The sequence below is a fragment of the Schistocerca gregaria genome, chromosome 5 (genome assembly GCF_023897955.1).
Source record: "Schistocerca gregaria isolate iqSchGreg1 chromosome 5, iqSchGreg1.2, whole genome shotgun sequence".
NCBI classification, from domain to species: Eukaryota; Metazoa; Arthropoda; class Insecta; order Orthoptera; family Acrididae; genus Schistocerca; species Schistocerca gregaria.
Window position 1 is genome coordinate 241,779,946 of NC_064924.1, and position 27,223 is coordinate 241,807,168.

The 27,223-nt window shown below is 41.5% G+C and overlaps 1 protein-coding gene across 6 annotated transcripts in view; it reads left to right on the top strand.

The window, feature by feature from the left end:
- Positions 1–27,223, top strand: part of LOC126272034 (retinoic acid receptor RXR) — a 139,526-nt gene that overhangs the window by 5,505 nt on the left and 106,798 nt on the right. Inside the window, exons 1-2 of one of the 6 annotated variants that reach the window (XM_049974539.1) lie at positions 20,202–20,420; positions 25,496–25,646. The exons of 2 other annotated variants lie outside the window; for them this stretch is intronic. In XM_049974539.1, coding sequence (XP_049830496.1) covers positions 20,403–20,420; positions 25,496–25,646 — 169 coding nt within the window. In that variant the 5' untranslated portion in view covers positions 20,202–20,402. Of the gene's footprint in view, positions 1–20,201; positions 20,429–25,495; positions 25,647–27,223 lie in introns of those variants that run through there. 3 more of the 6 variants (XM_049974542.1, XM_049974540.1, XM_049974543.1) reach the window with 3 other exon arrangements.

The following is a 27,223-nucleotide window of genomic DNA, read 5'->3' on the forward strand; positions in this document are numbered from 1 at the left end:
TAGTTAAAAGATGTAGTCAAAATAAAGGCATACTGTGATTTTTTTTTTAGTGAGCAGAGAAGAGTCAGTGATTGCTATACTGAAAGAAATACTGTTAACAGGCATATGTGGATTTGTTGCCTGTATGTATGTCAGTCATTGGTGGGTTCCACGTGTCTTATAAACTTATGAAGAAACAGATGAAGTATGGGTCAACTTATTGCATTCACATGGACCATCTCCAGCATTTGTGTTCCATGCCGCACCAGACACCTGTGTTATCAAAAGATGTGACATTCTGACAAGACTGTATCCAGTGACACCTACTGGAAGCATATACTCATGCATCAGATCTAATGAACATTAACAGTTTACTCATAAACTTGTGAAACAAGATGGAACCCCCTTTTATTGCCTTTTTCATTGAAACTAGCCTCTAAATGATTCACAACACCACTGCACTAATACAAACCATATTATTACACAACATTACTTATTATAAAATGTATTTTTTAATAATTTGTGATTCATAGCAATGTGCTATCGTTTGCATCTTGATAGTGTACTGATGCTGACAAAGTTAATTTTTAGGCCCGATGTTTCTGGTTTGGCAGCTTGATATTTACCATGTGTGTATTAGCATATTAGAGCAACCAGTATATTTTTTCCAAAATAATTGGGGCTGGGGTCAAATGTTAAGGTCAATAACCTCTAATGTGAAAATTCTTAGAAACCCTCCATGCTGCATATCAGTGTAAAGCTCTACTCGTTAGCTTTTTACGATAAAGTTTCATTGCTATGCTTGGATTAGAACTTGGATTATAGCCATTTATGTTGAGACATACATGTAAATATCAAACAGTATCAACTCTGCATGCCTTTCTTCATAATTGTCATATACCCCTGAAAATTTGTAGTGTTTGAAGGGATGCGTGAAGTTACAAAATGATAGTACAGAAACTAGTGAATATTGAAGTCTGGTAGCTAGTTTACAGCATTTTCCTTATAAGACAAAAGAGTTGGCTTTCTTTATTGCAGGATTTTGGGTTACTATTGTAATCCTTATTCTATTTTCTTGCTTTTTTAGATTGTTTTTATAAGGATTTGGCATGACCCTTAACGGTATTTTTCTTGTTTTGGCCAAAAATTTCCTGTTCAGTTATACAGGTTGCTAAAGATGGCACCTTGGGTGACAATGTTAAATTGGGTAGCCCTCAATATTTTGTTGTCCCCTTTTTTTCTATGTTAATTTTCTGATTAAAATGAAATCATCATTTTGAAATATGGGCCCAAGTTCCGCATCTATAGTAGTACAATCAAAATTCAATTTTTTTAAAGTAATAATTCCAAAACAAATGTTATGTGTAATGGTTTTTGAAATGTTTGAAAATTATGCTGTTTGCTACATTAAACCAGTTTCCATCACCAAAGTATCGCCATATTACCTTGAAATAAAAATCTAGTCTTACTTTATGGTCGCATTTTAACCTCATTAAGGATATCTAATACACAGAGCTTTCAAACATCTTAAAAAGAACAACATATGTAAAACTGAAATCAGTAATTCAGTGAACTGTGTGTGTGTGTGTGTGTTTTCAACTGAGACAGTATCTTCCTTTGATACCAACTGATGCTTTCTCGCTGAAGCAATAGGAATTTGAGTTATCACAATCTTCAAATCATTAGAAGTGAGCACTGTTGCTGCGTTACAAGGAAATCTATATCAAGCAGCCAGTGCATGATGATTTCGTTTAATTCACAACTGATATCTATGACCATTGAGTCCAGTCCTGTGTCTTCTGAATTTATTTCGCAGAGGTATTCTGGTGGGCTACTCTTCTATTTTCTTCTGGTAGGATTCTCCAATTTTCACATTTGGCAATAGGATAAGAGTTGTTCTAATGATTTGCATCACTTCATCATTCTTGTAAAATGAATAGCATTCTAAATTACTGCTGTACGTGTGTTGGAAAGGTAATGTTTGTAGTCTAGTGCTTCGGCACCTTTCCTACACCATCCCAAAGCTGGTTACTCCCTCCACTGGCACAAATGACTTTTTGAATTCGGACAGTTGATACCGATCGTCTGTGCCTATGAATACAACTGTTGAAACATCTTGTGTAATATTCTGAGTCATGCCCCCTGTCGTTGTTTACAACTGCAACACTTGTGTCTTGTTTGGTGTATATATCACTCCTGTCTGGCTTGGATTGTGAATATTCACTTTTGTAAAAAGTGATGTGACCATTACTGCAATGGCACCTTTACTCTTCTTATAACAAAGGAGTCATTTGTAGCAGATTCAAGTAAGTTCTTCAAATTTACCAAGAAAAGTTAAAAATTTCCACAACACAAAGACATCTCCGTGTGGGTGTGGAACCATCCACTTAGGTTGTAGAGTGTAACATTTTGCTCTTCCAAAATTGGGTATTGAATATTCCTTCTTGTACAAGACTCTCTCTCTCTCTCTCTCTCTCTCTCTCTCTATCCTCTCTCTTCCACATGGGAAAAATATATTAAAAACAAAGATTCCAAGACTTACCAAGCGGGAAAGCGCCGGTAGACAGGCACAATAAAATAACGCACACACACACACACACACACACACACACACACACACACACACACACCAAAATTTCGAGCTTTCGCAACCGGCGGCTGCTTCGTCAGGAAAGAGGGAAGGAAAAGGAAAGATGAAAGGGTAAGGAGTCATTCCAATCCCGGGAGCGGAAAGACTTACCTTAGGGGGAAAAAAGGATAGGTATATAACCGCCCCCCCCCCCCCCCCCCCACACACACACACACACACACACACACACACACACACACACACACATCCTTCCATACATACACAGACACAAGCAGACATATTTAAAGGCAAAGAGTTTGGGCAGAGATGTCAGTCGAGGCGGAAGTGTGAAGGCAAAGATGATGTTGAATGACAGGTGAGGTATGAGTGGCAGCAACTTGAAATTAGCGGAGATTGAGGACTGGTGGATAACGAGAAGAGAGGATATATTGAAGGGCAAGTTCCCATCTCCGGAGTTCTGATAGGTTGGTGTTGGTGGGAAGTATCCAGATAACCCGGGCGGTGTAACGCTGTGCCAAGATGTGCTGGCCGTGCACTAAGGCATGTTTAGCCACAGGGTGATCCTCATTACCAACAAACACTGTCTGCCTGTGTCCATTCATGCGAATGGACAGTTTTTTGCTGGTCATTCTCACATAGAAAGCGTCACAGTGTAGGCAGGTCAGTTGGTAAATCACGTGGGAGCTTTCACACGTGGCTCTGCCTTTGATCGTGTACACCTCCCGGGTTACATGACTGGAGTAGGTGGTGGTGGGAGGGTGCATAGGACAGGTTTTACACCGGGGGCGGTTACAAGGGTAGGGGCCAGAGGGTAGGGAAGGTGGTTTGGGGATTTCATAGGGATGAACCAAGAGGTTACGAAGGTTAGGTGGACGGCGAAAAGACACTCTTGGTGGAGTTGGGAGGATTTCACGAAGGATGGATCTCATTTCGGGGCAGGATTTTAGGAAGTCGTATCCCTGCTGGAGAGCCACATTCAGAGTCTGATCCAGTCCCGGGAAGTATCCTGTCACAAGTGGGGCACTTTTGGAGTTCTTCTGTGAGAGGTTCACTTCCTCATCCCCTCAAACCCAGAACCTCAGCTATCAACAGCTGATAGACAGATAATACATTTAGACACGATCAAACCAACATTACTTGCAGGTCTCTAAAAGTCACAAGCCAGTTTTCCACACAACACCAGCGAGCCACATATTCCAAAACACAGTTTCTACTCCGCCCAGTAGGCCATATGGGGGCTGACTCCACTGCTGCCGGCCTCACCTTGTGCACTCCACATTCCACAAGCTAGCACTCCATTCACAACTAAGCCCCCTCTTCACTTGCAGAATTGCCCGATAACCCTGTTTTTGTCAGCGGCAGCAAACACACTCTCTGCCCAACAATCCCATGAACCAGAGTTGTACCGACCATGTTACTAAAAACAAAATTATGCCACAATTGGCACACAGTCCTCACTCTTGGTTTTGTGTCCAAACGTTGCAGATTAATGTGGCGCAAATGATGTCCAACATGATAAATTACTCCAGAATGATATCCCTCTTTGGGTTTTGTGATCCTACAAGGAAGCTGAACAGTTTGGACTATCTAAATGTGGCCGTAGAGGGACTAGGTCACTAGGCCATAGTTTTTGAAGAAATTAACGTTCGTCATATGTAAGCTCTACTTTCAGCTGGAGAGTTTGTGAAGGGATTAAAGCAATTACTTACCAACCAGGATGTTGCACATTCAAATCCACATGCTTATGTTTCTTACTTTCACATGGATTTTTTTTATATAGTTCATACCTACATGGGAACACTTTAATCGTCTATATATGCATAAGTCTTCCAAGTAAAGATTTAGGTTTTCAGTGTCCTCTTCTGGTCTTTCTTTCATAACTGGCTGCCCTCCTCCTTTAGTTATTACGTATTGTTTTCATTGAAATGTTTTAGTTTGTCTCATATCTCTGTTACTCACAATCTTCTTTTTCCTTTTCAGTTTTTTGCATTGTTCACATTGGATATATTAATAAGTAAACATTTTGCTGATGAATTTGAGTAAAGCTGGAATCTATTACATACTAGTAGTTTGTTGTGTTTTGTACCAAAATTGGAAGGCCCAGTTCTTCCAGCTGATCAGACCTGACCTAGAGCATTGGTTGGGCTTTAAATGAGGAGCATAACACACTGCCACTGTGAGCATTTGATCAGTATATGTGTTGCTAATATGACTACACATTTGATATGCAGTTGTCTTCAAACTGCAGAATGGATGAAATCATCTTAAATCTTTATTCAATGCCAACATTTGCTAAATCAGTAATCTGACAACTTGGAGTTACTGTCGGACTTTTTAAGCATTGACTGTACATCTGACAAGCGATTAGCATGTGTCTTTATGTTAGACTGAATATATTTCAGCACTGACCATTCAACTAATTAAAACAAGATGTTATATTGATGTTCCCTGAAGCCACATATGGCAAATCAGTCTCTCTTCTGCACTTGTACTGACATCAAGCATAGCACTACAGTTCTTGTCGCTGCACGAAGCCCATCGGGAATATCTCAGGCAAATAAGTAGAACAGCAGCAATAGAAAATGCTCCATAGTAGACCTTCTACATCTACATCAATACTCTGCAAACTAAGATTGAGTGCATGGCTGAGGGTACATCCCATTGCACCAGTTATTAGGGTTTTTTACCATCCCATTCACATGTGGAGGGTGGGAGAAATTTATAGTTTGAATGCATCTGTGTGTGCTGTAATTATTCTAATTTTGTCCTTGTGACCCTTATATGAGAGATAGGTAGGGGGTTGGAGTCATATTTAAAGCTGATTTGTAAAACTTTGTTTATAGACTTACTCGGGATAGTTCATGTCTCTCTTCGAGATTGCCAGTTTAGTTTCTTCAGCATCTCTGACACTTCCTGACAGATTAACAAGACCTGTGACCATTGATGCAGTCCTTCTCTGTATACATTCAATATCCCCCTTTAAGTCCTAGTTGGTATGGACCACACACACTTTACCAGTATTCTAGAAGGGGTGATTTTTACGAAATCATCTCTATAGACTGATTGCGCTTACCCAGTATTCTACAAATAAACTGAAGTTTTCTGCCTGCTTTACCCGCTACTGAGCCTATGTGATCATTCCATTTCATATCCCTACAAAGTGTCATACCAAGGTATTTGTATGACTTGATTGATTCCAACTGTGATTCATTGATATTATAGTCACAGGCACTGACTCCATGGGGCCTGAAGGCACCCGACCCCCACCCCCCCACCTCAAAAATTTGTTTGTAATCTAAGAAAATTATTAGTTATATTATGCTTTGCAAAATCACAAAATTTTGTTGGAATTTTGTATTTCCTTGTTTGATGATAGTTACATTCAGTAATGAGTTAAGGTAGGTTGGTTGGATTGGAGAAGGTACCAAACTATGCGGTCATCAGTCCCTCCAACCTTGTAATAACTAAAACCTATAAAACCTCACACTATAAGAGGGAACTACAAATGCCATAAAATTACAAACTATCGACAGAGAAGGAAGGAAGAACAGAGGAGGGAAAGAAAGTGACTAATGATGGTCATGATGGAAGAAGCACAGGTAGACAAGATAGACACTCAAGATAAAACAGACCCCATAAGGAAAGGAGTGGAAAGGCAAAGAGTGGGAGTGAACCGCCAAGCCCAGTCGAAGCCAGTCCAATCAGGATGAAGGGAGGAACAAGACAGCCTGCCAACCCCTCCACTCACCAATAAGGTTGAAGTTCCCACGCTTAAATAAAGCGATAAAAACCCCCATCATGAAGAAATCTTAAAACTATATCAACCGATGAGGCATTGTCAGCTAACACCAGGGGTAGTGAGTCAGGAAAGCTAAAGTCCGTCGCAGGGCAGCTAAGTTGGGACAGTCCAGGAAGAGGTGAACCACAGTCAACATTGATCCACGACGACAGAGGTGGGGGTCCTCACAATGGAGGAGATTAACGTGAGTCAGCCAAGTATGGCCGATGCGAACCCGGCAAAGAATGACAAGAGGCAGCTAAGTTGGGACAGTCCAGGAAGAGGTGAACCACAGTCAACATTGATCCACGACGACAGAGGTGGGGGTCCTCACAATGGAGGAGATTAACGTGAGTCAGCCAAGTATGGCCGATGCGAACCCGGCAAAGAATGACAAGAGGCCTTACAAGAGGCCCGTAGGGAGGACTGCCACATAGTTTTAGAATCCTTTATCGTCTAGAGCTTGTTTGGCAAAGAAAGAGTGTGCCATTCTGCATTCCAAAATCCCAAAACCTGACGACGTAATGCCAAGTGAAGGTATATTCCCGGAATGCCAACAGCAAGAGATGGCCTGTTGGTAGCCCAGGTGGTATTGCACAGACATCTGAGAACATTGAGATGTAACCAGCATGTCCTCTGCAGTGGCTAAGATGAGGGAGCCATGCCAACCGGGCGATGGGTGTCCACGATCTCGAGGGATTGGCCATTGAGGAACACATCCAGATGGGGGTGGACCGTATGGCGACAGCAGAAATGCATGACACACGACGTGGCCACCAAAAACTGAAAGTAATGGGAGAGAGCCCAAAATTGTGCCTGCCCCCTGTAAACGACATTCTGCAGCGCCCATGACGGAGGAAGTGACGTAGATACAAAGAGTGGGACACTGTTGGCCCAGCAGCCACCACTAGGCCATTAATGACCACAAGAAAGAGAGGGACACTCAGCACGGAGCCCTGTGGAACCCCATTTTCTTGCTGATGGGAAGTGCTGTAGCAGGAACCAACTTGGACCCGGAAAGAGCGACCAAAAAAAGTTACAGATAAAAACGGGCTGAGCGCCACAAAGGCCCCATTCATGAAGGGTGGTGAGGATGTGGAGTTGTCAGGTGGTGTCTTAGGCTTTATGCTGGTCAAAGAAGACTGCAATGAGGTGTTGCCAATGGCTAAAAGCCGACCGGATAGACTCCAGGTGGATCAAATTATCCACCGTAGAGTAGACACGGCAAAAACTATCTCGAGTCGATGACAAAAGCTCGCAGGATTCGAGGATCCAAAACAGCTGTCGAATCACCTGGCATACTAGGAGCTTGCAGAGTGTGTTGGTAAGGCTAATTGGACGGTAACTACCCAACTGAAGAGGTGGCTTCCCATGCTTCAACACCGGAATAAAAATGCTTTCCTGCCACTAGGTAGGAAACACCCCCTCATTCCACAGACGGTTGAAAAGGGTCAGTATATGACGGTGGCCAGACACCGATAAATGTTGGAGCGCTTGGTTGTGTAGCCGATACGGTCCAGGAGCTGTGCTGGAACAAAGGGTGAGGGCGCTGGTGAATTACCACTCGCTAAATGGGGCATTATAAGGCTCCAAGCAGTGAGAAACAAAAGACAAAGGCAGTCGGGCCAAGCATACGGGCATGGATACTGAGTCAATGCAGAGGCTTGGGCAAAGTGTTGAGTGAAATGCTCTGCGACAGTCTGGAGATTAGGTAACGGGACCCGGGTGCGGAATCATTTACAGACCAGAAGGAGAGCAGTAGAAGGGTGCTGCTTGAAGTGTTGAAGAGCACGGCAGCGGTCTTTCATGGCCGCAGCAATTTCCAGAGTCCACCAAGGGACCATTTTTCTATGTGGGAGAACCTGAGGGAGAAAGGATGGCTGAAACAGCTGAGGAAAAAATGGCGGCAGTCAAAGTCTGTGTAGACTCATCAATACTTCCATGTGTGGTAGTACAGGGGGGTTTATAGCAGAGTAGAAGGCACCCCAGTCAGCTTTAGAGAAGGCCTACCTGGTAGGGTGACGGAGTGGGATACACCGAAGGAAGGCCAAAAAAAATCGGGTAATGATCGCTGTCACATAAGTCATTGTGGACACCCCATTGAATGGCGGGAAGAGGGCCAGGACTGCAGATGGAGAGGTCAATGGCAGAGAGAGCCGTGTGCCATACTAAAGTGTGTGGGACCGCCAATGTTTAGTAGACAGAGGTCAAGCCCTGCCGGAACAGCTTCAACTGTCCTGCCCAGGGCAGTAGTCGTGTGACTATCCCAAAGAGGGTTGTGGGCATTCAAGTCTCCTAGAAGCAGGAAGGGAGAAGGGAGTTGTTGAAGAAGGGTGGTTAGGGTAAGGGAAGTGGGCAGCCTGTCTGGCAGGAGGTAGAGATTACAGATTGTGATTGGAGTGGCCAGATGGACCCTGACAGTAATTGCTTCCAGAGTGGTATGGAGTGGAACTCATGTTCTTGCAGACCAAGGTGCAAACACCAGCAGAAGCCTGCAAGGGGCCAATTCGGTTCCGACAAAAAGCGCGGAACCCACAAAGTGTGGGTGAGTAAGAATTAATAAAATGGGTCTCCTGGAGAGCAGTGCAAGTAGCAGAGTAGATGAAAAGAAGGGGCTGGAACTCCGGGAGGTATCACAAATATCTATTACAATTCTACTGGACGATTCTCAAGGTGGAGTCCAAATGGGAAGTGAACGGACTGGAGCCGGTCATGCTGCCGAGTCGCCATCCGTCACCGATTAGGATTGGGTAATGTCTGTATAGATGGGGTCAGACTTTGTTGGTTCATTGGCTGCAGGAGGGGAAGGCAGCACCTCAGGGGGTACCAGAGGGTGTTTCTGCTTCTTCTCTTGTGAAGGAAGAGAAGGGCAGACTGCAGTGAGTTTGGGCACGGAATTACACCTGGAAATCTTGACGCCTACCGGCTGCAGATCGCACGGCCAATGTGGAGATGCAGATCGCCTTTTAGGGGAGGGAGCTCCAGTACCGGCGGCTGCTGAAGGAGGAAGCGTTTCTCTGGCGGGGGAGGGGGAGCAGCACTTGAGTGGGTATGGGTGCTGATGGGGAGGGGGAGAGTGAGGGTGAGGCAGAAGGTGTGTGGCGAATAGGGCGGGGCTGGGAAGAGGAGGGTGTAGGAGGGAGAATGGATGTAACTGAAACAAAAGTAGAAGTTAAAGGCACGAGATGGAGCCAGTCATACTTTCGACAAGTCTCGGTTGAGGTAAGTCGATCTAAGGTCTTGTACTCTTGAATCCGTTGCTCTTTCACATACACCGGGCATGCTGGCGAGTGTGGAGGATGCTGTGCATTACAATTTATGTACACTGGCAGGGGAGAACAGGTGCACCCCTCATGGAGGTCACTGCAGAGGGGATCGTTGGTGCAGCGGGAAGACGTGTACAAACCATAAGCATTTAAAGCATCTCATCAGTGGTGGAATGTAAGGTTTTACGTCACACCGTCAAAGGCCAGGATAGAGGCACCTGTATGGGTGTGATTATTTTTTAGGGCCTTGCTGTACACAGCAGATAAATCGGTCTCCTCGCCTTTCGAGGTTTGCACGGAGCTCTTCGTCTGTTTGGAGAAGATGATCCTGGTGGAAAATGATGCCCTATGCCGAGTTCAAAGATTGGTGGAGTGCGACGGAGACTGGAATATCACCGAGATGGTCACAAGCACGCAGGGCTACAGATTGCGCAGCAGATGATGAGCAAAGAACTGGACCGCATTTTACTCATGGATTCCACTTCGCCTTACTTATCTTCAATTGGCTCCATGAAAAACAAAGGCTTGGTCATGGCAAAACTTTCGCCATCTGTCCTGGTACAAACAAGGTACCAAGGGAAAGGTTTCAACCCAAGCCGGGAGGGGAAGGCTGAAGGGTCAGAAGAAGGAGTGTCATGTCTTCTATCACTCTTAGAGACAGCCTCTACGTTGAAGCTTTTGTTGCTTCATGCGCAAGGTGTCAACCCTTAGTGCCACCCACTCTGACTAGGGGCTCACCCCGTGGGCGTCACCCAGCCAGAGCAAGGGCCATGTGGCACGGCGGCCATTGCCAGGAGCTCTGATGCCCCAAAGTGATGAGCATCAACTCCTTGACATACACGGGGCGTTAACAGCTCTGGTACTTGCAGTGTGATCCCTGTGTTGTCAGGGAGCGAAGTTGGTCAGCCTCATCACACAGACTGGCTACCGTGTTGGTCACCTATCAGGAAGGGGGACAGCGTGCAAGCGGAAAAGGGAGGGGAGCCTGCACCATGGAAACTAGGTTGGGAGTTCATCCCCAAATGGCTCACACTGAACAGAAGACGTTGGAAATGGAGACCAAACCCCAAGGGGACCAAAGATGCCGAAAAGGAGGTGGAAACAGCAAACTAAACAATAGCACATACCAAAACAAAGCCCGGAGGATAGCCAAGTCGATATAAAGAAGGCCACCAAGAGAGAAAGGAGGGAGCAGGGAGAAAGGACCAAGGGTAGGAAAGGAGAGGAACAGGGAGGTAATGCAGTCTGGAAAAAGGAAGGAGACTGCAATAGCTCGGGGCCCCATGCGCTCCACCCACGTACCCACAAAAGGGACTGTGGGCCTCCTGTTTGGAGTAATGAGTTAAATAATTATTACAGTAATAAGCAGGTTAACTGAAAACGAATGGTGTGAATCATAACAGTGTTATGGTGCTGGTGCGCAAACCTTCGAGTAAAGTCTGGCGCCGGCGGGCCAGCACTGAGGCCGCAAAGACATCAAAAGGACTGGAGCAGAAGTGCCTGAAACCCTCTGCCTTGACGCTTCGAGACATTAAAACGATGCGATCATATAAAATCCACCCTGCTGCCGCAGTCATTCAGTGCATGCTGCAGACGTGGTCAGTGTTCCAACTTTAGTAATGTCTAGTGGACTATTTTATAACTATATTTTATTCATTTACTTTAGTCTCTTAGTATATTGGGAATTAAGTTTGCAATGGATAAATTTGTTACCAAAAAGGCACGCTTGGAAGTTGTTGATACTGCAATTCAGACTCCAACAATTATTGGATCAGCAATTGCTTTGTTATCTTCAGGGAGAACCGGCTTTGGAAAAATTCCATCTTCATGAAAGTACATTTATGCACAAAGGAGGTGTTCTGAAACTAAATTCTATCACTAACCGTAGTGTGGCCTCCCAATTGAATGAACAGTTAGATAGTGATATGACGAAAGGGTGTTTAGCTTTCGAGACAATTTTTACTACCGTGCAATTTCTATACCGACAAGGACTAGCAACTAGAGGGCACAAATATGTAAACTAATTTTTTTTCGATTGGTGGAACTCCAAAACACTTACATACTCGAGTTTAAAGATTGGTTAGGGAGTTCATGGTATAAGCGGATGTCCCATGATATTCAAAATGAGATCATTGATGTAATAGAAAGGTGTGTTGAGAAAGGCAGTGGCTTCAATCAAGAAAACTGAACATTTTTCTATAATGGTTGACGAAACAAATGATTCTTTGATTCGCAACCAAGTGTCATTTTGTATTTGTACTGTCGATGATTCCTTAATCATCAACGAATTTATTGGCTTATACAAGACCCCCAACACTGAATCACAAACTCTGTGTAGTATTTTAAAAGGCGTTTTTGCTTGTCTAGATTTGTTAATGGATAACTTAAGAGGACAATGCAATGATGGTGCCTTGAATATGAGAGGTAAGTTCAAAGGAGTAGACAGTCTCCACCATCTTATGTCTATGAGGGATAATATGGCTTTAGCCAAGGACTTAATAAACACCATAAGGGAATCCAACAAAAGGATGGGACTTTTAAGAAGCATAAGCTGTGAGAGCGCCAACGACATAGCTGGTCTACGACCCCTTTGCTTGACTATGGATTATGCAAGCTTCCAGTATCTTGAAAATATTGAAAAACTTTGAAGAACCACTTTCTGCGGAGGACAAAACAGGCAGGTTACAAATGTGCAGGCTACCTTGAGCTTATGTTACAATTCAAGACTTATTTCTTTTTTTGTCTTTATTGCCATGCAATGAACCCAGTAGAGGACATCGATAAAAAAAATTCAGTGCCCTCATCTAAGTGTTCCTGATCTGGAAAAAATATGTGAGGGATTGATTTGTATCTTGAGTGGGAGGCATGATAGTTTTGAACATTTCTGGGAATTGTGTTTAAAAGAAAAACCTTCACAAGTTGATGATTCTTCGCTTCCTCAGAGTCAAAGTATACCAAAGAAGTACGGAAACAACGAAGCCAGCTCACCACACACTTTCAAAACCCCAAAGGAATACTACAAAGCTATTTACATTGAAGTTTGTGAAACAGTGCAATCTTCCATTACTGAGTGGTTTGCTTCAACAAACTCTCACAGGTCATTGCAGTTGAGCAAGAGCACTTGCTTTTAGTAAACCGAGGTGAAAAAAATTTGGAAAAATCAACTGCGTTTTTCAAGAATGACCTAGACATTTTGAGACTGCACTTACGCTTGAATATGTTAGCCAATATCGCTAATAAAAAAAACAACTGGACTTAAAAAACATGCATGATGTAAGAAAGTACTTTACACAAGAGCCTGCAGTTGGAGAAATGTTATGTGAAGTAGTGAAGTGCATGAAGCTTCTCCAAGTAGTTCCAATCATGATAGCAACAGCAGAACAACCCTTTGACATATGAAGTCATATCTCCGATCAGCAATGGGACAGAAGCAATTGAACAACTTGGCTGTTCTACATGCCCACCGAGATGTTTTGGATGAATTGGATCATCAATGACTTCATATTCAGTAATACAGTCAGGCGGTTGACATTTGCACCTTTCTAAAGATACTGTAGCCCTAATAATGGCATTTAGATCAATATTAAATATTTTTATAAAATAGAGAATTAAATGCATACATAATGTTAAATTTTCAGTTTCAAAATATTAGTACTAGCTTAGTACTGTATTACTTTAGTACTGTATTAGTTATTTTCAAATTGTTAAATATTTTTAGGGTGTAGGACTCAATTATAACCCACTATTTACATACTTTTTGACTGAAAGTATTAGGCCTACAGTATTAACTATATTGACTGTATTAAAGCATTAACTTTGAGGTATTGTTTTTATTTAATGAACCCTGAGCCTTATTGAAAGTAATCTTAAATTAGCTATTTCATTTATTAATCAAAGTGCTATTACTGTGCAACAGCAATATTTTATGTTTTATTCTTGTAATGATAGTTTAGGATTTATTTAAATATAATTTTGGTCTATGCAGAGCTCTGTATTCACTGCTCTGTAATAGTCTATAAGCATGATCATTGCTGTAAATTAAATTAGCTTTTTACAAAAATATCATGCGAGTTTGTTTATTCCCCCCCCCCCCCCTCCAAAGCCAAAAAATGTGTCGGGTGTGTCAAGTTTCCCGCAGTGTAGAGTTATCAAGAGTTCAATTTTCGGGGTTCTGATGTTGATAATATATATAAAAGTCTTAAAAAACTCACTATTTTTCATTTAAAATTCATACCCCCAGTATGCTCCCCCCCCCCCCCCCTCTGCCCCTTATTACTCATAGGGTACTACACATTTTTTTGTTTTGTGAAGTGCACAATTTTACATTTCTGAATATTTAAAGCAAGTTGGCAGTTTTTGCACCACTATGAAATCTTACCAAGAGTTGAAAGAAACAACTATCGTGTGCAGAAAGGCTGATTTTACTGTTAATATTGTCTGCAAGGTCGGTAATATACAATATGAAACAAATTTCTCTTGATACCCCTTATTATCATACTTTTGACAAAAAGTGTAGGTGTGGTACTGAGTCAAATGCTTTTCAGAAATCAAGGAATACTGCATCCATTAGGTTGCCTTGATCCAAAGGTTTCCGATCATCATGTGAGAAAAGTGAGATTAGAGTTTAAAGTGATCATTGTTTTCTAAATCCATGGTGTTCCGCATTGAGGAGATCATTCTGTCCAAGATACCTGACTATGTTGGAGCTCTGAATATGTTCTAAGATACTACAACAAATCGATGTCAAGGATACTGGACGGACGGTAGTTTTGTGGATCACTTCTACTACCCTTCTTGTAGATGGGTGTGACCTTTGCCTTTTTCCAAGAACTGCAAATGGTTTTTGTTTGAGGGATCTACAATAGATTATAGTTAGAAGATGGGCTAACTCGGTCGCAAATCCAGTGTAGAATCTGACAGGGTTTCCATTGGGAACTGTAGCTTTGTTCAGTTCGAATGATTTTAGCTGTTTCTCAAAATCATTGGCACAAAATAAAACCCTCAAATTGAACTTTCTACTCAACGTTACCAAAATGCATAACTATATGTGCATGTTCATTTATATATCAACCAAGTACAGGACTTTCCTGTAAAGTGTTTTCTTTTTGAAATTCTTACCGATAAAATAGGAAATTACATACCCTTTCACTACCTAATGGAGGAGTTGGATTAGTAACTGGTTAATTCAGGCAGATTATGAAATCTAGGCAACATCTAGTTGTATATATGGTGCAAGAGGATTTCTCTGCCCCTGATCTCTGTCAGCGCACTTGTGACCCTAAAGGTACTACTCAAAGCCCACTTTTCAAAATGTTGTGACAGATTACTAAAGCACTTCATTTGTATAGGTAATACTGACAATAAGGAGCCCACATTTTTGTGGCATCAAGCACTTGGTGAGAGCCGTAATTTAGAGCTAAATTTATATAAATGGTTTGCTTTTGATCTGTGTGAGACAAGTACTTATCCGGATGGCCATGAAAGTTAGTATGCTGCTTCCAGGACTTGGGAATATGTGCTGGCTTCAAATCAAATTCACTTGGTGGATTAATGATGAGGGCCCGTGAGTCAGCCAGCCCATATGTAGTTTTTAGGCACTGAGCTGGTACTGACATCCCTCCTCATCCGGTCACCATCTACCAGTAACATTGCCATATCCAGATTAACATGCAGACCCTGTGAAGGCCAGGAAAAATAAGATCTATGCTAGGGAAGTAAAAGACAACTCTAATTTTTTTTTTTTTTTCAGTTCTTGCTACTCATAATTCTTGTAGCATAGTTAAATATCATATTCAGTGCCACTGTCTTGTGGTTTTGAATATAGCAGTGTGACCCCCATACTTTTATTTCCTTTTGTGCCAGTTTCAGTGTAGTAGCTTGTGTTTATGATTTTAAGAAATTGAGTGCAAATCTGTGTCTAAAAGTCAACAGTATTAGGATGTGAAAGGAGTGTGCTTGCTGTGTGTGAACAAAGAAGGCGCTGCCTTAGTTCTCGAACAGTTAAAGATGCTGTTGGCCACAGTAAACAATCTGCAGGCTGATGCATTGGATCTAACAGCAGCCAGCCAAATCCCATTCTATCAACATGCCCATACCATCTTTTATTCCATGATCTCTTGCTTGAGTTTCTCTTTCACTATTTCTGTTACTGTCACATTCCTTACTCTACCCATTCTAGTAAGTCCTATTTTGCATCTTTGAAATTTCATTTTGCAAGCCTTTATCCTGCCCACATTCATTTTATTCATTACCCATGGTCTGATGCTTAAGTGAGTTGTGCAGCATAATATACTCAATATAGCATTTGCTTACTTGATCCAGACCAGTCTTCTTACACCGTGCGGGAAACCGTGGGGTTGCCATTCGCTTTCAATTGTCTCTATCATTCCTCCTGCTATCGTCTACTATGGTCCCAAGGTACTCTAGATTTTCTACTTTTGTTTCTGATACTTACGTCTGCCTCCTATTCCCTATTGCCATCATCATATTACACTTATTTCCATTAAATTTCAGTCCACACTGTTTCATCACATACATTTCACTGTTTTGTACTTCTCATTTTCAATTTCCCCGCACCATTGCTTTCATATTCATGCTGCCCCCCCTCCCAACCCCTGTCAATATCTCATCAATAATGGTGATTAAAAGTTTAGGGGATAGTGCACTTCCTTGCCTCAGCCCACTTTACTCTTCAAACCAGTCTCTCTTCTCTCCTCTTACTTTTACACAATTTAGATTTCCTTAATTCTCTGTCTGCCTTAAAATTCTCACTTTCTGGAGGGTTTCCTGTATCATACTATGATAGGCCTTCTCAATGTCCATGAACACTGTTACTGAATCCTTACCATATGTGTAGCATCTCATGGAGCTGTGTTACACTAAAAATAATATCCACTGTCAACATTCCTGGTCTAAAGCCATATTGGTCCTCTCTGTGCTTCTCCTACTCTCTTCCGTACTCTCTTTCCCAAAATCTTCCCAAATACGTTGGCAGAATGGTATCTGAGAAGATCATGGAATATTAGTTGGAGGCAACTTTTAACATATTCAGTATTGACGAGGATGTGTATGAATTCCTTGCAGGTGACAGTCTTGTCTTGCAGTTGTGAACACTTGCTCCAAAAATTGCCTTTTAGCAACCAGTTTGACAACTGACAAGCAAAGAAAATATTTCAGGTCTTGTACCCACAAATAAGTCTGACCTTTAAACTTCCTGGTAGATTAAAACTGTGTGCCGGACCAAGACTTGAACTCGGAACATTTGATTTCGCGGGCAAGTGCTCTACCAACTGAGCTACCCAAGCACGACTCACGCCTCGTCCTCACACTTGCCCGCGAAAGGCAAAGGTCCCGAGTTCGAGTCTCGGTCCAGCACACAGTTTTAATCTGCCAGGAAGTTTCATATCAGTGCACACTCTGCTGCAGAGTGAAAATCTCATTCAAGTCTGACGTTAGTGACAGTCTAATTACAGAGACAGGAATTAACTATCACAATGTCATCGTAGCCATGATCGTTAATATATCAGTCACTTGTTCACAACTCTGGCATGGCAGTAAAAGACAGCAAAAGGAAAGTTGAAGTTTTAAATTTCACCTTTAAAAAGTTATTCTTGGAGAAGTATTGTGCAATATCTTAAACCATTGTTTGACTAGCACACTAGCTCCCGTGCAAAAGAGACAGAAATAGGCATCCCTGGCATCGAAAAGCAACTGGGGGGGGGGGGATAATAATAATAATAATGCCAAGTCCAGATGAAACCACAGTTCGGTTTTATAAAGAGTAATCATTGATGTTTGCCTCGTAGTGTGCATTTATCTTTAATCTTCATAATAGACTAATAAAGGGCACATTGTGTCAAAGCAAACACCGAGAATTCTTTTGCGTATAATATGATTTAGATTTTATTGTATAAAGTTGAATTGTGACTACTTTGAGGACCAGAAAATCTTGATTAAAGTCTGAACTTATCTATACCACATTAATATTATTTGACATCTTATTTGTGCAAAGTATTTGTTCCCGCTGGTAAACTCTGAAAATAAATTGAAGAAGCAGACATTATTATGGAAAAAAACTTTCGTATTATGAGCTCATTTCTCACACTTTAGTCTGTAATCAGAGAAAGGTATAATTAGAAGTAATGTTTAGCTATATGAGATTTGCAAACTAAGTGAAATGTGCACTCCACTGTTCAGAGTTCATATTTCTCACAGCTTTCATTTGATATTTTAATTACATTTGATGAAATCTGGTACACCTATACTTGATATTATTCACTGTATCAATCCAGCTTTTAATAAAATATGGTAAATATGACACATTTTAATACAATTTTTTGCGAGATATTTAATGAAAAGTCTGTAGCCAAAATATGCACACAGTACAACTCTACTTGCTTCTTGTCCTGTCCATTGACTAGGCAGGTAGTGTCTAATGCACTTTTTGTGGCAATCATCTGGAACAGTACAAATTTTTACTTAGCTTAAGATAGAAGCTGCCAGTGTAATTTTCCCAAGTAATTACACTTTCTGCATTTTAACTACCAAAGTAGACCAAAAATCAGGAATTTTACTGATAAGCGATCTTTTTTATGGTGGTGTTTAGTACAAAATATTACTAGCTCGGACTGGCAATTTCATAATACGATACTCCAATTTTTAGGATGAAACATGACATTCCTCAATTGACTAGCCCCCTGGCACTGTTCTACATGATTTCTGTTATATTCACATGATTAACAGGTTGAGTGTTGCATGCTCTAGTGATGTATGTTTCACCACTAGGCCAGGTGCGCGATATTATTTGTGAGGCTCTGCTGTGACCACTGGCACTTACATGGGAGTCAACATGCTAAGGATAAACATTTAAAAAAAGTCCTAATCAGATGTTAATGTGAAATTTAATGGCTTAGCTGTGTGAATTTTGATTTTCAGTAATGGGGATTGTGTTGGAAATCAAAAGGATTATTGTAATAATTACATCTGTCTACCCCAGAACAGAGTCATTTATTTTTGTATGACCACCCTAACTTACAAACAAGGTATTTGCTATTGAGTAGACAGATCCTCCTTGATGAGGAGGAGGAGGAGGAATAGCTCTGTTGCAGTCAGTATTCACATGCAGTCCACACTCCTGCATCAGGTTTATTTAAATCTGAGTGCAGTAACATATTACATTCCTTCCACTGAGCAAGGTGATACAGAATCATTTTTGAGCAGTGATTCTAATCCATAACCAGCTATTAAGATTTGTGTTTCATTTTAATCAGAGCCTTTTCCCCTTTTTCCTACCTTATATGAGTTAGTGCTCCATCCTTGCTATCTTGTCACATATGGAACACACTTCAAGTGAATAGTTCCTTAGTTTTCATTTTGCACTTAAACCTGTTTTAGTGTTACGAGATATATCCGAAAACATCATAAAAGTTATGAAACTCTGAATATGTAGCATTTTTAATGAGGAGCAGATGTGTCACATTTCTCATACACTTCTTTCCTACATTTCTTGTATACATATTTTGCAAGGGGTATTGCGTATGGAGAATAACACACTACTTTTGAGAAAACTGCAGAATTTCCTGGACACTTCTAGTACTGATACCTCTACATTAAAATTTTATACATAAGACTAAAATATCCAGTTTTTATGTCCAAATTATTTATCAAGTGAATGTTGTACGTAAATGAAAAAGAACAGGTATAGAAACATTTTGCACCTGAAATAGAACGTATTAAACAATTCTGCCCTACAAACTTGGGCCGTGAGAAAGAACGCCCTTTAAAATATTGGAAAATCTGCGTTGATTTAGAAAAGAGCAATAATTTATATGAATCTGCGGCGAAACAAAAACAGTTGTGAAATTTATATGTCCGACTGTGCATATTCCTCGCCGCGGCACTAGTGTGCTTTCATGGCAGTGTTTAAGCCTACAGAATGTTCACTCCAGTTTATACTAATGTGATTTTCTATCAGAAAGCAGCTTCATTCAGTGTGGTTTGACAATGTTACTTCCCCATACCTTGAAGTCGCAGTCTTACGTTAAACGGACACAAACAACACAGGCAGCCATTTGTGACAATGGTTGATTTTTGAGTTGATATTCAGTGCCAGTTGTTGTTCAATAGTGTCGTATCTCTATTTACTGCCCCGATCTGGCGAATCTTCCACCATCATTCATCCGTATTTGATAAAAAAGACACGTTCCCTGTATACATGATAAGAACTCGTTAGATATTAGTCCTCATTCTCCTGAATCCATGAATTAATTCAGCATTGCAAAATTGCTTCTTTGATATGTTGTAATTTTGACCGCTGTAGAAGGCCGCAGCAGCCATAAAACTGGGGAGACAATATTCAGAAACTGGAATAGTAGACTGTAGGACTTGATAAAGTGTGTGTTGACCCTTTCCATTTAAAGAAAAAGTTACGCATGGCGTCCCTCTCTACTTGCACCGCACCGCTCGGCAGCGAGAACTGGTACGGAGGACCGTGGGTTCCTCCGACACCCTGTGCAGCGCCGTTCGGTTGTTGTCGGCTGCGGTCGGCTAACGCGCTGTACGCTCTCGGCGAAAAAGTATGTCAGGCCAGTCTATCCTCAGTTCGCAGTGAAGAGCCGGGAGGCGAGGTTGACCTACTGACATCGCTGTGCTGCAGCAGTGAGAGTGCTTTACTTGGCCACCTGCTCCGTGGTGTACGGTGTATCGTGTGGCTTAGTCTAGCCCAGTCATTGTGCGCGGACCTGTGAAGAGCGCACTTTTCGCGTGACCTGACGGCTGCTCTTTTGAGTCCATGCAGGAATTCATACTTGTATGATGGTTGTATAGCTGTCTTTTGGTTCGCTTAAGATTCGCTTAGTGGCACCAGCTCTTAAAGTGTGCTTGGCAGACTGCGCTGTTTTACATTTTGCGGACAGTTACCTGCGCAATTTTGTATCTTTTTTCCCTGCCTCCCTTGGTCAGACTAACTCTGCGACTTTTCTAGATAGGCATTCTTATAAACGTATCACTAAAATCCGTGAAAGCACGAGACTAATCTGGAGCGCTTACTATTGCTAGAAAATTTGACAACCTGTTTCGTTGGTGTTGCAGTTATATTGCACGGTGACAACTCTACTGTGGTTATTGTTGGTTCTTCAACCTCGTTTAGAGCATAAAATACAGATCAGTAAACTCTATTGATATGGGTTTTATTGCATCCTTGTTGTGACTTGAATCACGCCGCTACATTGCTTCCTATCTTAAAACATTTGACAAGCATATGCAGCACGATTCGCATATAAGTGTGGAATTCCGCGTCCTTTCATATCTGTGGCTTCGAACCGTAGTATTTCTACTTGCATTGTAGGTAATTTAAGTCATTTGCAGTTCGACGAACAATGACAGTTTTGTTGATTTCATTAGTATGGTTATTAACCCAGTGACATTTTCACTTAAGAGGTATTCGCCCTTGCAGAGTATGATAAGAGCCTGGCTCGCATCGAAGAAAGGATACGTCCCTGTTGCAAATGATACACTTTCATTGTTTAACAGCGCAAGGGTATAATATAATAATTTCGTGAGGACGTTACGGATATGAAAGTCAATCGATATTATTGAAAACCGTTTCAGTACACTGTAATGGGCGGAGGAATAATCGTCATATCGTGTAGCCTATCTGTTCAGTTTGCATAGAGGGCTGCGCCTTTCAGAATTGTTTATTTATGTATATTATTGCGTGCCACATTCGCGTAAAATAACTATGAAGTTGAGTTTTAACAAACCTTGGGCAGAGATTTCACATCTGATTTTTCGTACGTAGCAGTTGAAACGAAGGAAAAAATGAGATACGGATTTGATAACAATTTGCTAGCGAGACGTAGCATACATCACTATCTTTAAGTGCACTGATATTTTCCAGTAACCCGTAATTTTTGGTACAAACACTAGAACTCAGTCAAATTGCATAGCCAAACTTTACGAACATTCGACCTTGCTTTCAGCTGCCTTGCCATGCTACTTTAGCACATCAGAGCGATATTTTAGAGCGCCGAAATGTTTAATGTTTTCACTTGGTAATGTTAACAAAAAGCAACATTTCTATGTGATCCGATATACCATCATCCGCGAAAGCTTACAAACCAGCAAGTGTATATTTACATTTTTAAAGTCACCGTTGCATTTTATGGTGTCAGAAGTGTACACTGCCGTACAGGTGTCGTCTGACGTCACTAACATGGCGTTCGACTGCCAAGTTTCCGCCCCTTTGGACTTCGCGTGCAATTCTCACGAGGCCACCACGAGTGCTCGCGTTTGGAGAAAGGGAAAATGAATCTAGAAATATAAAGGGAACGACGTGACGTATTTTGGTCTTACATGTCGGTTTCGCAGCATATCGCTGTCATATTTCGTTTGTTCCAAATCCCTATCAAGATACGTGCTAAACACAAAATTTCTATGCGAAGCACACTTTAAGGGTACTAGTCGCAACACTGTTTCGGATTGACATTGTTCTAGATGTATCTGAAAATTGTCATTGCTAGCGTAACCAATGTAGCTGTCTGCTATTACTTGCAAGGTTGATAGTTTCTTTCCTTGTGAAATTTATGACCCGAAGTTTTAAACTTTTCTGAAATTTGCACATTAATGTTAACTTTGTGCATTTTACAATATGTATCAACCACACTCATCCTTAAAAATTAAAGACTGAAATGGCATAATTAAGATGGTTGCTCCAACACTAAAATTTTCTCATTCGTTAGCTGGTAGCGATGATACTAGGTAACATTTGTCTAGTTTCGAAAAATCCTTAGTTTTCTGTCATGGTATAAAACTTTTGACTCCAGGACGACGACACATTGTAACCAGACTTTCTTATTCTAGCGCTTTTCCTTGAGACAACTCTAAAGCTATTCATCGTTATAATCTTTACCATATTGCGCTAATAGATGAAATTCAAATCGTGGAGCTCTGATGTATGGTTATTTGAGACTGATGTTACTACATTCTGTTGAACCTGCCGTCACTTCGCCAAAACCACTTTTCTCCTCCTGCCATCCATGCCCGAAGCTTGTGAGGATATCCACGGAGACACCATCGACATAACATGTAGGTAGCAACAAGGGATATGGTAGCAGCCTGTTGCACAATGTTCTCCAATGGCTTATTTGGATTTAACTGTTTATGGCATGTGTTATTTTAATTTTTAACAAACTGGCATCCTGTATTTTTCTTTGACATATGAACTCCGTGAGGCTTGCCTCCAAATAATTGTTTGTCGGTCATAAGGTCGTTTTAATTCAGTAGGTTTGTACAATTCGTGGGAGAGAATTACATTTTCCGGTTCAGCCATAATATAGACCGACGCGGTTTGAAATATTGCCCAACGTAAGCGAAACCGCCGTATAATTATGCAGCATTTTTTATGTTTTCTTTTTTACTTAGCCTACGATAGACTGTAGTACATGAAATAATCCAGATGACAAGATCTCTATGGAAACATTCAATCTGAGGGACGTCTTTCAGTGCGTTTTACATTTCACTGCCAATACTAGGGCATTAATGAGATTGCAAAGTTCTGTGTGTTGCATAGAAGAAACCACTGAAATGCTTTTTTCTTGTGAATTATATTACGACATCCCACGTGATTTAGGTGCACGCGAATTAGTAGGCTTAGTTACTGTGCTGTCGAAAAAGGGCGGAGCAGCCAAACGTTGTGCCATGCCGAACGATTGAGCTAACTGAATTATAATGAACGTATTCACAGTTAAGCGTCAATTTCCTCCTTAAATTGGTGTTTCGTTCTTTGGAACCTCTTGTAAAGATTTTTATTCCGCAATTCTAGGAGAAAGTAATGCAGCACGTTGATACATGACGCTAAGCCTCTTCAGTCTTAAGTGTTTTGTTGTCCTCCCTTTTCTGTCTCCGGGATCAAATAGAAGCCAAAGGTTCTAGCTGAAATGTGCATACAGTTTCTCGCAGATTTTGTGAGTGCTGTTGTGGGACGACCGGAGCGTGGTTCATTTTCCCCGCCATACCTCAAAATAAATTTGTACTCTCCACCATGGGAAAGAAGACGCGCTCCTGGAGCGCGCATACTGGATAATAGTGGGTGCAGATTAGTTTCATGTCAGCTTCGTAGTAGTTCAGAATCGTACAATGAAAATTACCTCACAGTAAAGTTTGTATCTGAATGTAACTTTTTTCTACGCCTTGATCATAGTTGACAGATTATAGGACCCTAACAAGCAAACTACCAACTCAGCAGTAGTATGCTACGTTCCGAGATTTCTGCTCTTGGATAGTTGTCTACATTGTAGTAAAGTATACACAATCTCAATCACGATTTCTGTGTCAGAGTCCTGGTATGTGCTTGATGTAGTTATAGAATCCATGTTAGCTATTGGATTTTGTAAAAGTGAGTGGTTAAGGGGCTTTGACTGTAGCCAAACTGCCTCCAAGATGTCTTCTGCTCAGACCAGTTGCTTGTACATAAGTCGGCTTTAATGGCTGTAGCAGGTTCGTTCTTGAGCCACATGAGAATATCTGTATTCTTTATAATTTGTATCCGATCATTCGGAGTTCTCGTTCTCATTACCTCTTCAGCATAGAAACAAGCAATCTAAACCATTAAGCACTGATGTTCCATTTCCAAGAGGCTCTGGTGGGCTGCTTGAGTAACGTTTCATTGCATATCGTACAAATGAGTAGGGGAAATCAATTTAGTGTCTTGAGTGACATTCATGCTTTCTATGAACTTTTTAACTGTTCTATTTGATCGAGAGCAGTTATCTGCACAAGTATTAGTTAATTTGATAGGACGAAAACGACGTACTTCTGTTTAGACTACAAAATACTTGTGGTTTGTGGCTGATATATTGTGCATAAACCATGTACTTTTTTAAAAAAATAAATTACTTCTCAGTAAATTGTAGTTTTTCGCCAGTTTAAATGACAGTTAACAGCAGCACCTACCTCGCGTACTTGCCGATTTTCCTTAGTCATGGTTACTGTACAAAAATTGTTATATTCCGGAAGAGTATGTATCTGAGGGATCGCCTAAGATCAAATTTTTAATGCTCGATCGTAGGTGCCTTCCTATGTTTTCAGGAAAAATCTCCTAAGACTTGAGTATACTGATTAGAAATGATGCATTAAAAAAATTGTGCCGTGTTCGTTTGCAGTCAGGTTGAAATTTCCGTATACATATGAAATCACGATGACGGTGGCGAAACTTGAAAATAAGCGTTTGGGGTGTGGAGTTATGTGAGGGCCCTGAAATGAGTAGACTCATATAAGCTGAGAAAATAGGTTATCAGCGGAATCGACCAGGTAAGGAATATGTGGAAAACACCATAACTGACGAAATGAAAGGCATCAAGAAATACCTTACAGGCAGCACACAGGGAGCAAAACCTGTAGTTTAAGACATTAGTATGTGTACAAACAACGTACTCTATTATTGCTTGGACAAGTGCTAGTCTGAGATGAAGTTGGCACAGGACAGGAAGTCTTGAGGGGTCGCCCCAAACCAGGTCAAAAGACAGAGCAGAGCAAAAAAGTTAGCACGTACTGGTATTTTGGTCAGTCACTTTTGAACTAGATCCTTAAAAATCCCCGATTTTTATGCTACGGCCTGGCACAATTTAGGACTGCGAAAGACACTCGCATTGAAATTTATAACAGGGAACGCCATGCTTTAATTTGCTACCGTCCCCCTTCTTTACCCAGCCAAAACTATCATATCTGATGAGATTTTCAGTTTGTTTTAATGTTCCTTTCCGTTACATGTACGCTAAACAGATGTTAAGCAGTGCAGTGTAAAAAAAAGAGTAGCAGACAGTTACGTTGGTGTGTTTTTTACGTAAGATGGGGCTCGTTTTCTAAATTGCGTGCGGGGATGCGCAGCGGTCGGGCTCCGTTGGCCGTGGCGCCGTCTTGGAAGGTCACGATACCGGAACAGCAGTCAGGCCGCACGCCACCATGCTCAAGAAGGAAAAGCCTATGATGTCCGTCGCCGCTATCATACAGGGCGCGCAGACGCAGCACTGGACCAGAGGTAAATCCACGCCTACACGCTGTTATCTAATAACTTGTTAAATCTCCTCACTGACACTCATTTGGGAACATCGGGATTACAATCGCTGCCTGCTCATACAGGTGTAGGTTTTATGTGGTTTCCCAAAGTATTAAAGGCCGGGATATTTCATTGTAAATGAGACACATCCTTCTGAATTGGAGCTCGTTCTCGTACTTCAGTAACCACTTAGTAAACAGAACGTAGACCCTAATACGTCTGAATTTCATAAAGTCGTAACACTAATAGTACCTCTAATCAACGCCGATACGTATCGTTTGTCTTATCCCGTCGTTGTGTGTCACCTATTGATTGATTTGTATGCCAAAGCTGTGGTTCACTTTCGTAGGTGTTTGTGCAACAGTCGCATAACCTCCTCTAATAGACTCAAGGCAGCCGCTGAGTTTGCGTTGTCTACGCCGGCAGCGGAGCAGGATCACCATCCGCAGTTACACGTCCCTATATTTCATGACACAGTCAGGCTATTCGCGTACAATCTGGTGACGAGAAACTAACACCGATATCTCTCGTCGTCTTCCCCGCTAATATTGCTGAGGAACAATTCACCCGCCTTTTAGGAATGGAACTGAATACTATGAGACTAACAGTTGTAATCACACTTTAAGGATGAGTATAGTAAGAGATCCATGCCACCCTCAAAGTTCAGTTGTACGTGTACTATACTGGCATTTTTTGTTTTGTTTTGTGCGTAATTCGCAAACTTCGCGGTATGCGAAACTACGGCAGAATTGAATAAAAGGTTCTGTCCTTTCGATTGGAAGTTGTAAGAGGGATTAAGCGAAGTTAAGAAGCATACATTTTTAACTTTATGTAATATTACCGATTAAAATTAAGAACAATTGACAGAAACAGTGACAACGAATTAAGCTTTCGGAGTAGAGAAGAAACATGTGGTACATCATTGCACTCCGACATGAGAAGCATTACCCCCCCCCCCCTCTCTCTCTCTCTCTCTCTCTCTCTCTCTCTCTCTCTCTCTCTCTCTCTCTCTCTCTCTCTGTGTGTGTGTGTGTGTGTGTGTGTGTGTGTGTGTGTGTGTGTGTGTGTGTGTGCGTGCGCGCGCTGCACACGTGTTTTTTCTTTCGCTCATCAAGCAAATATTGTTTGCTGAATAGCAATTGCTCTTGGTTCATTCGCGGTTGCATGCGATCTCGACACAGCACTTTAAGGACGACATTCCTTTTGAAAGACGCTTACATAGCGGCTGTTGTGGACAGCTCTCGTATTCTCAGTAGTCAACAGATCATGCAGTAATTTCAGTATTCCGCCCGCGTTAATAGCTGCGGTAACTACTCTAGAAAAAGAACTAGACAGTTTTTAGAATGCGGAGTTTTACACGACCTGTTACTTTAGCACTTATTTCTCACTGCCGTGATATGTATGTATATATATATATTTCTGTAAATACGAGTGCCGCAAAAAAGAATTTTTTTTTTAACATCATGTGCATCGCTTCTTTGGTAAGAGTTTTGACGTGCGTCTCCAGGTAAGTCATCAATTCGCTCAATGAACAGGTGGCGCTCGGGCGTATGAAAAGC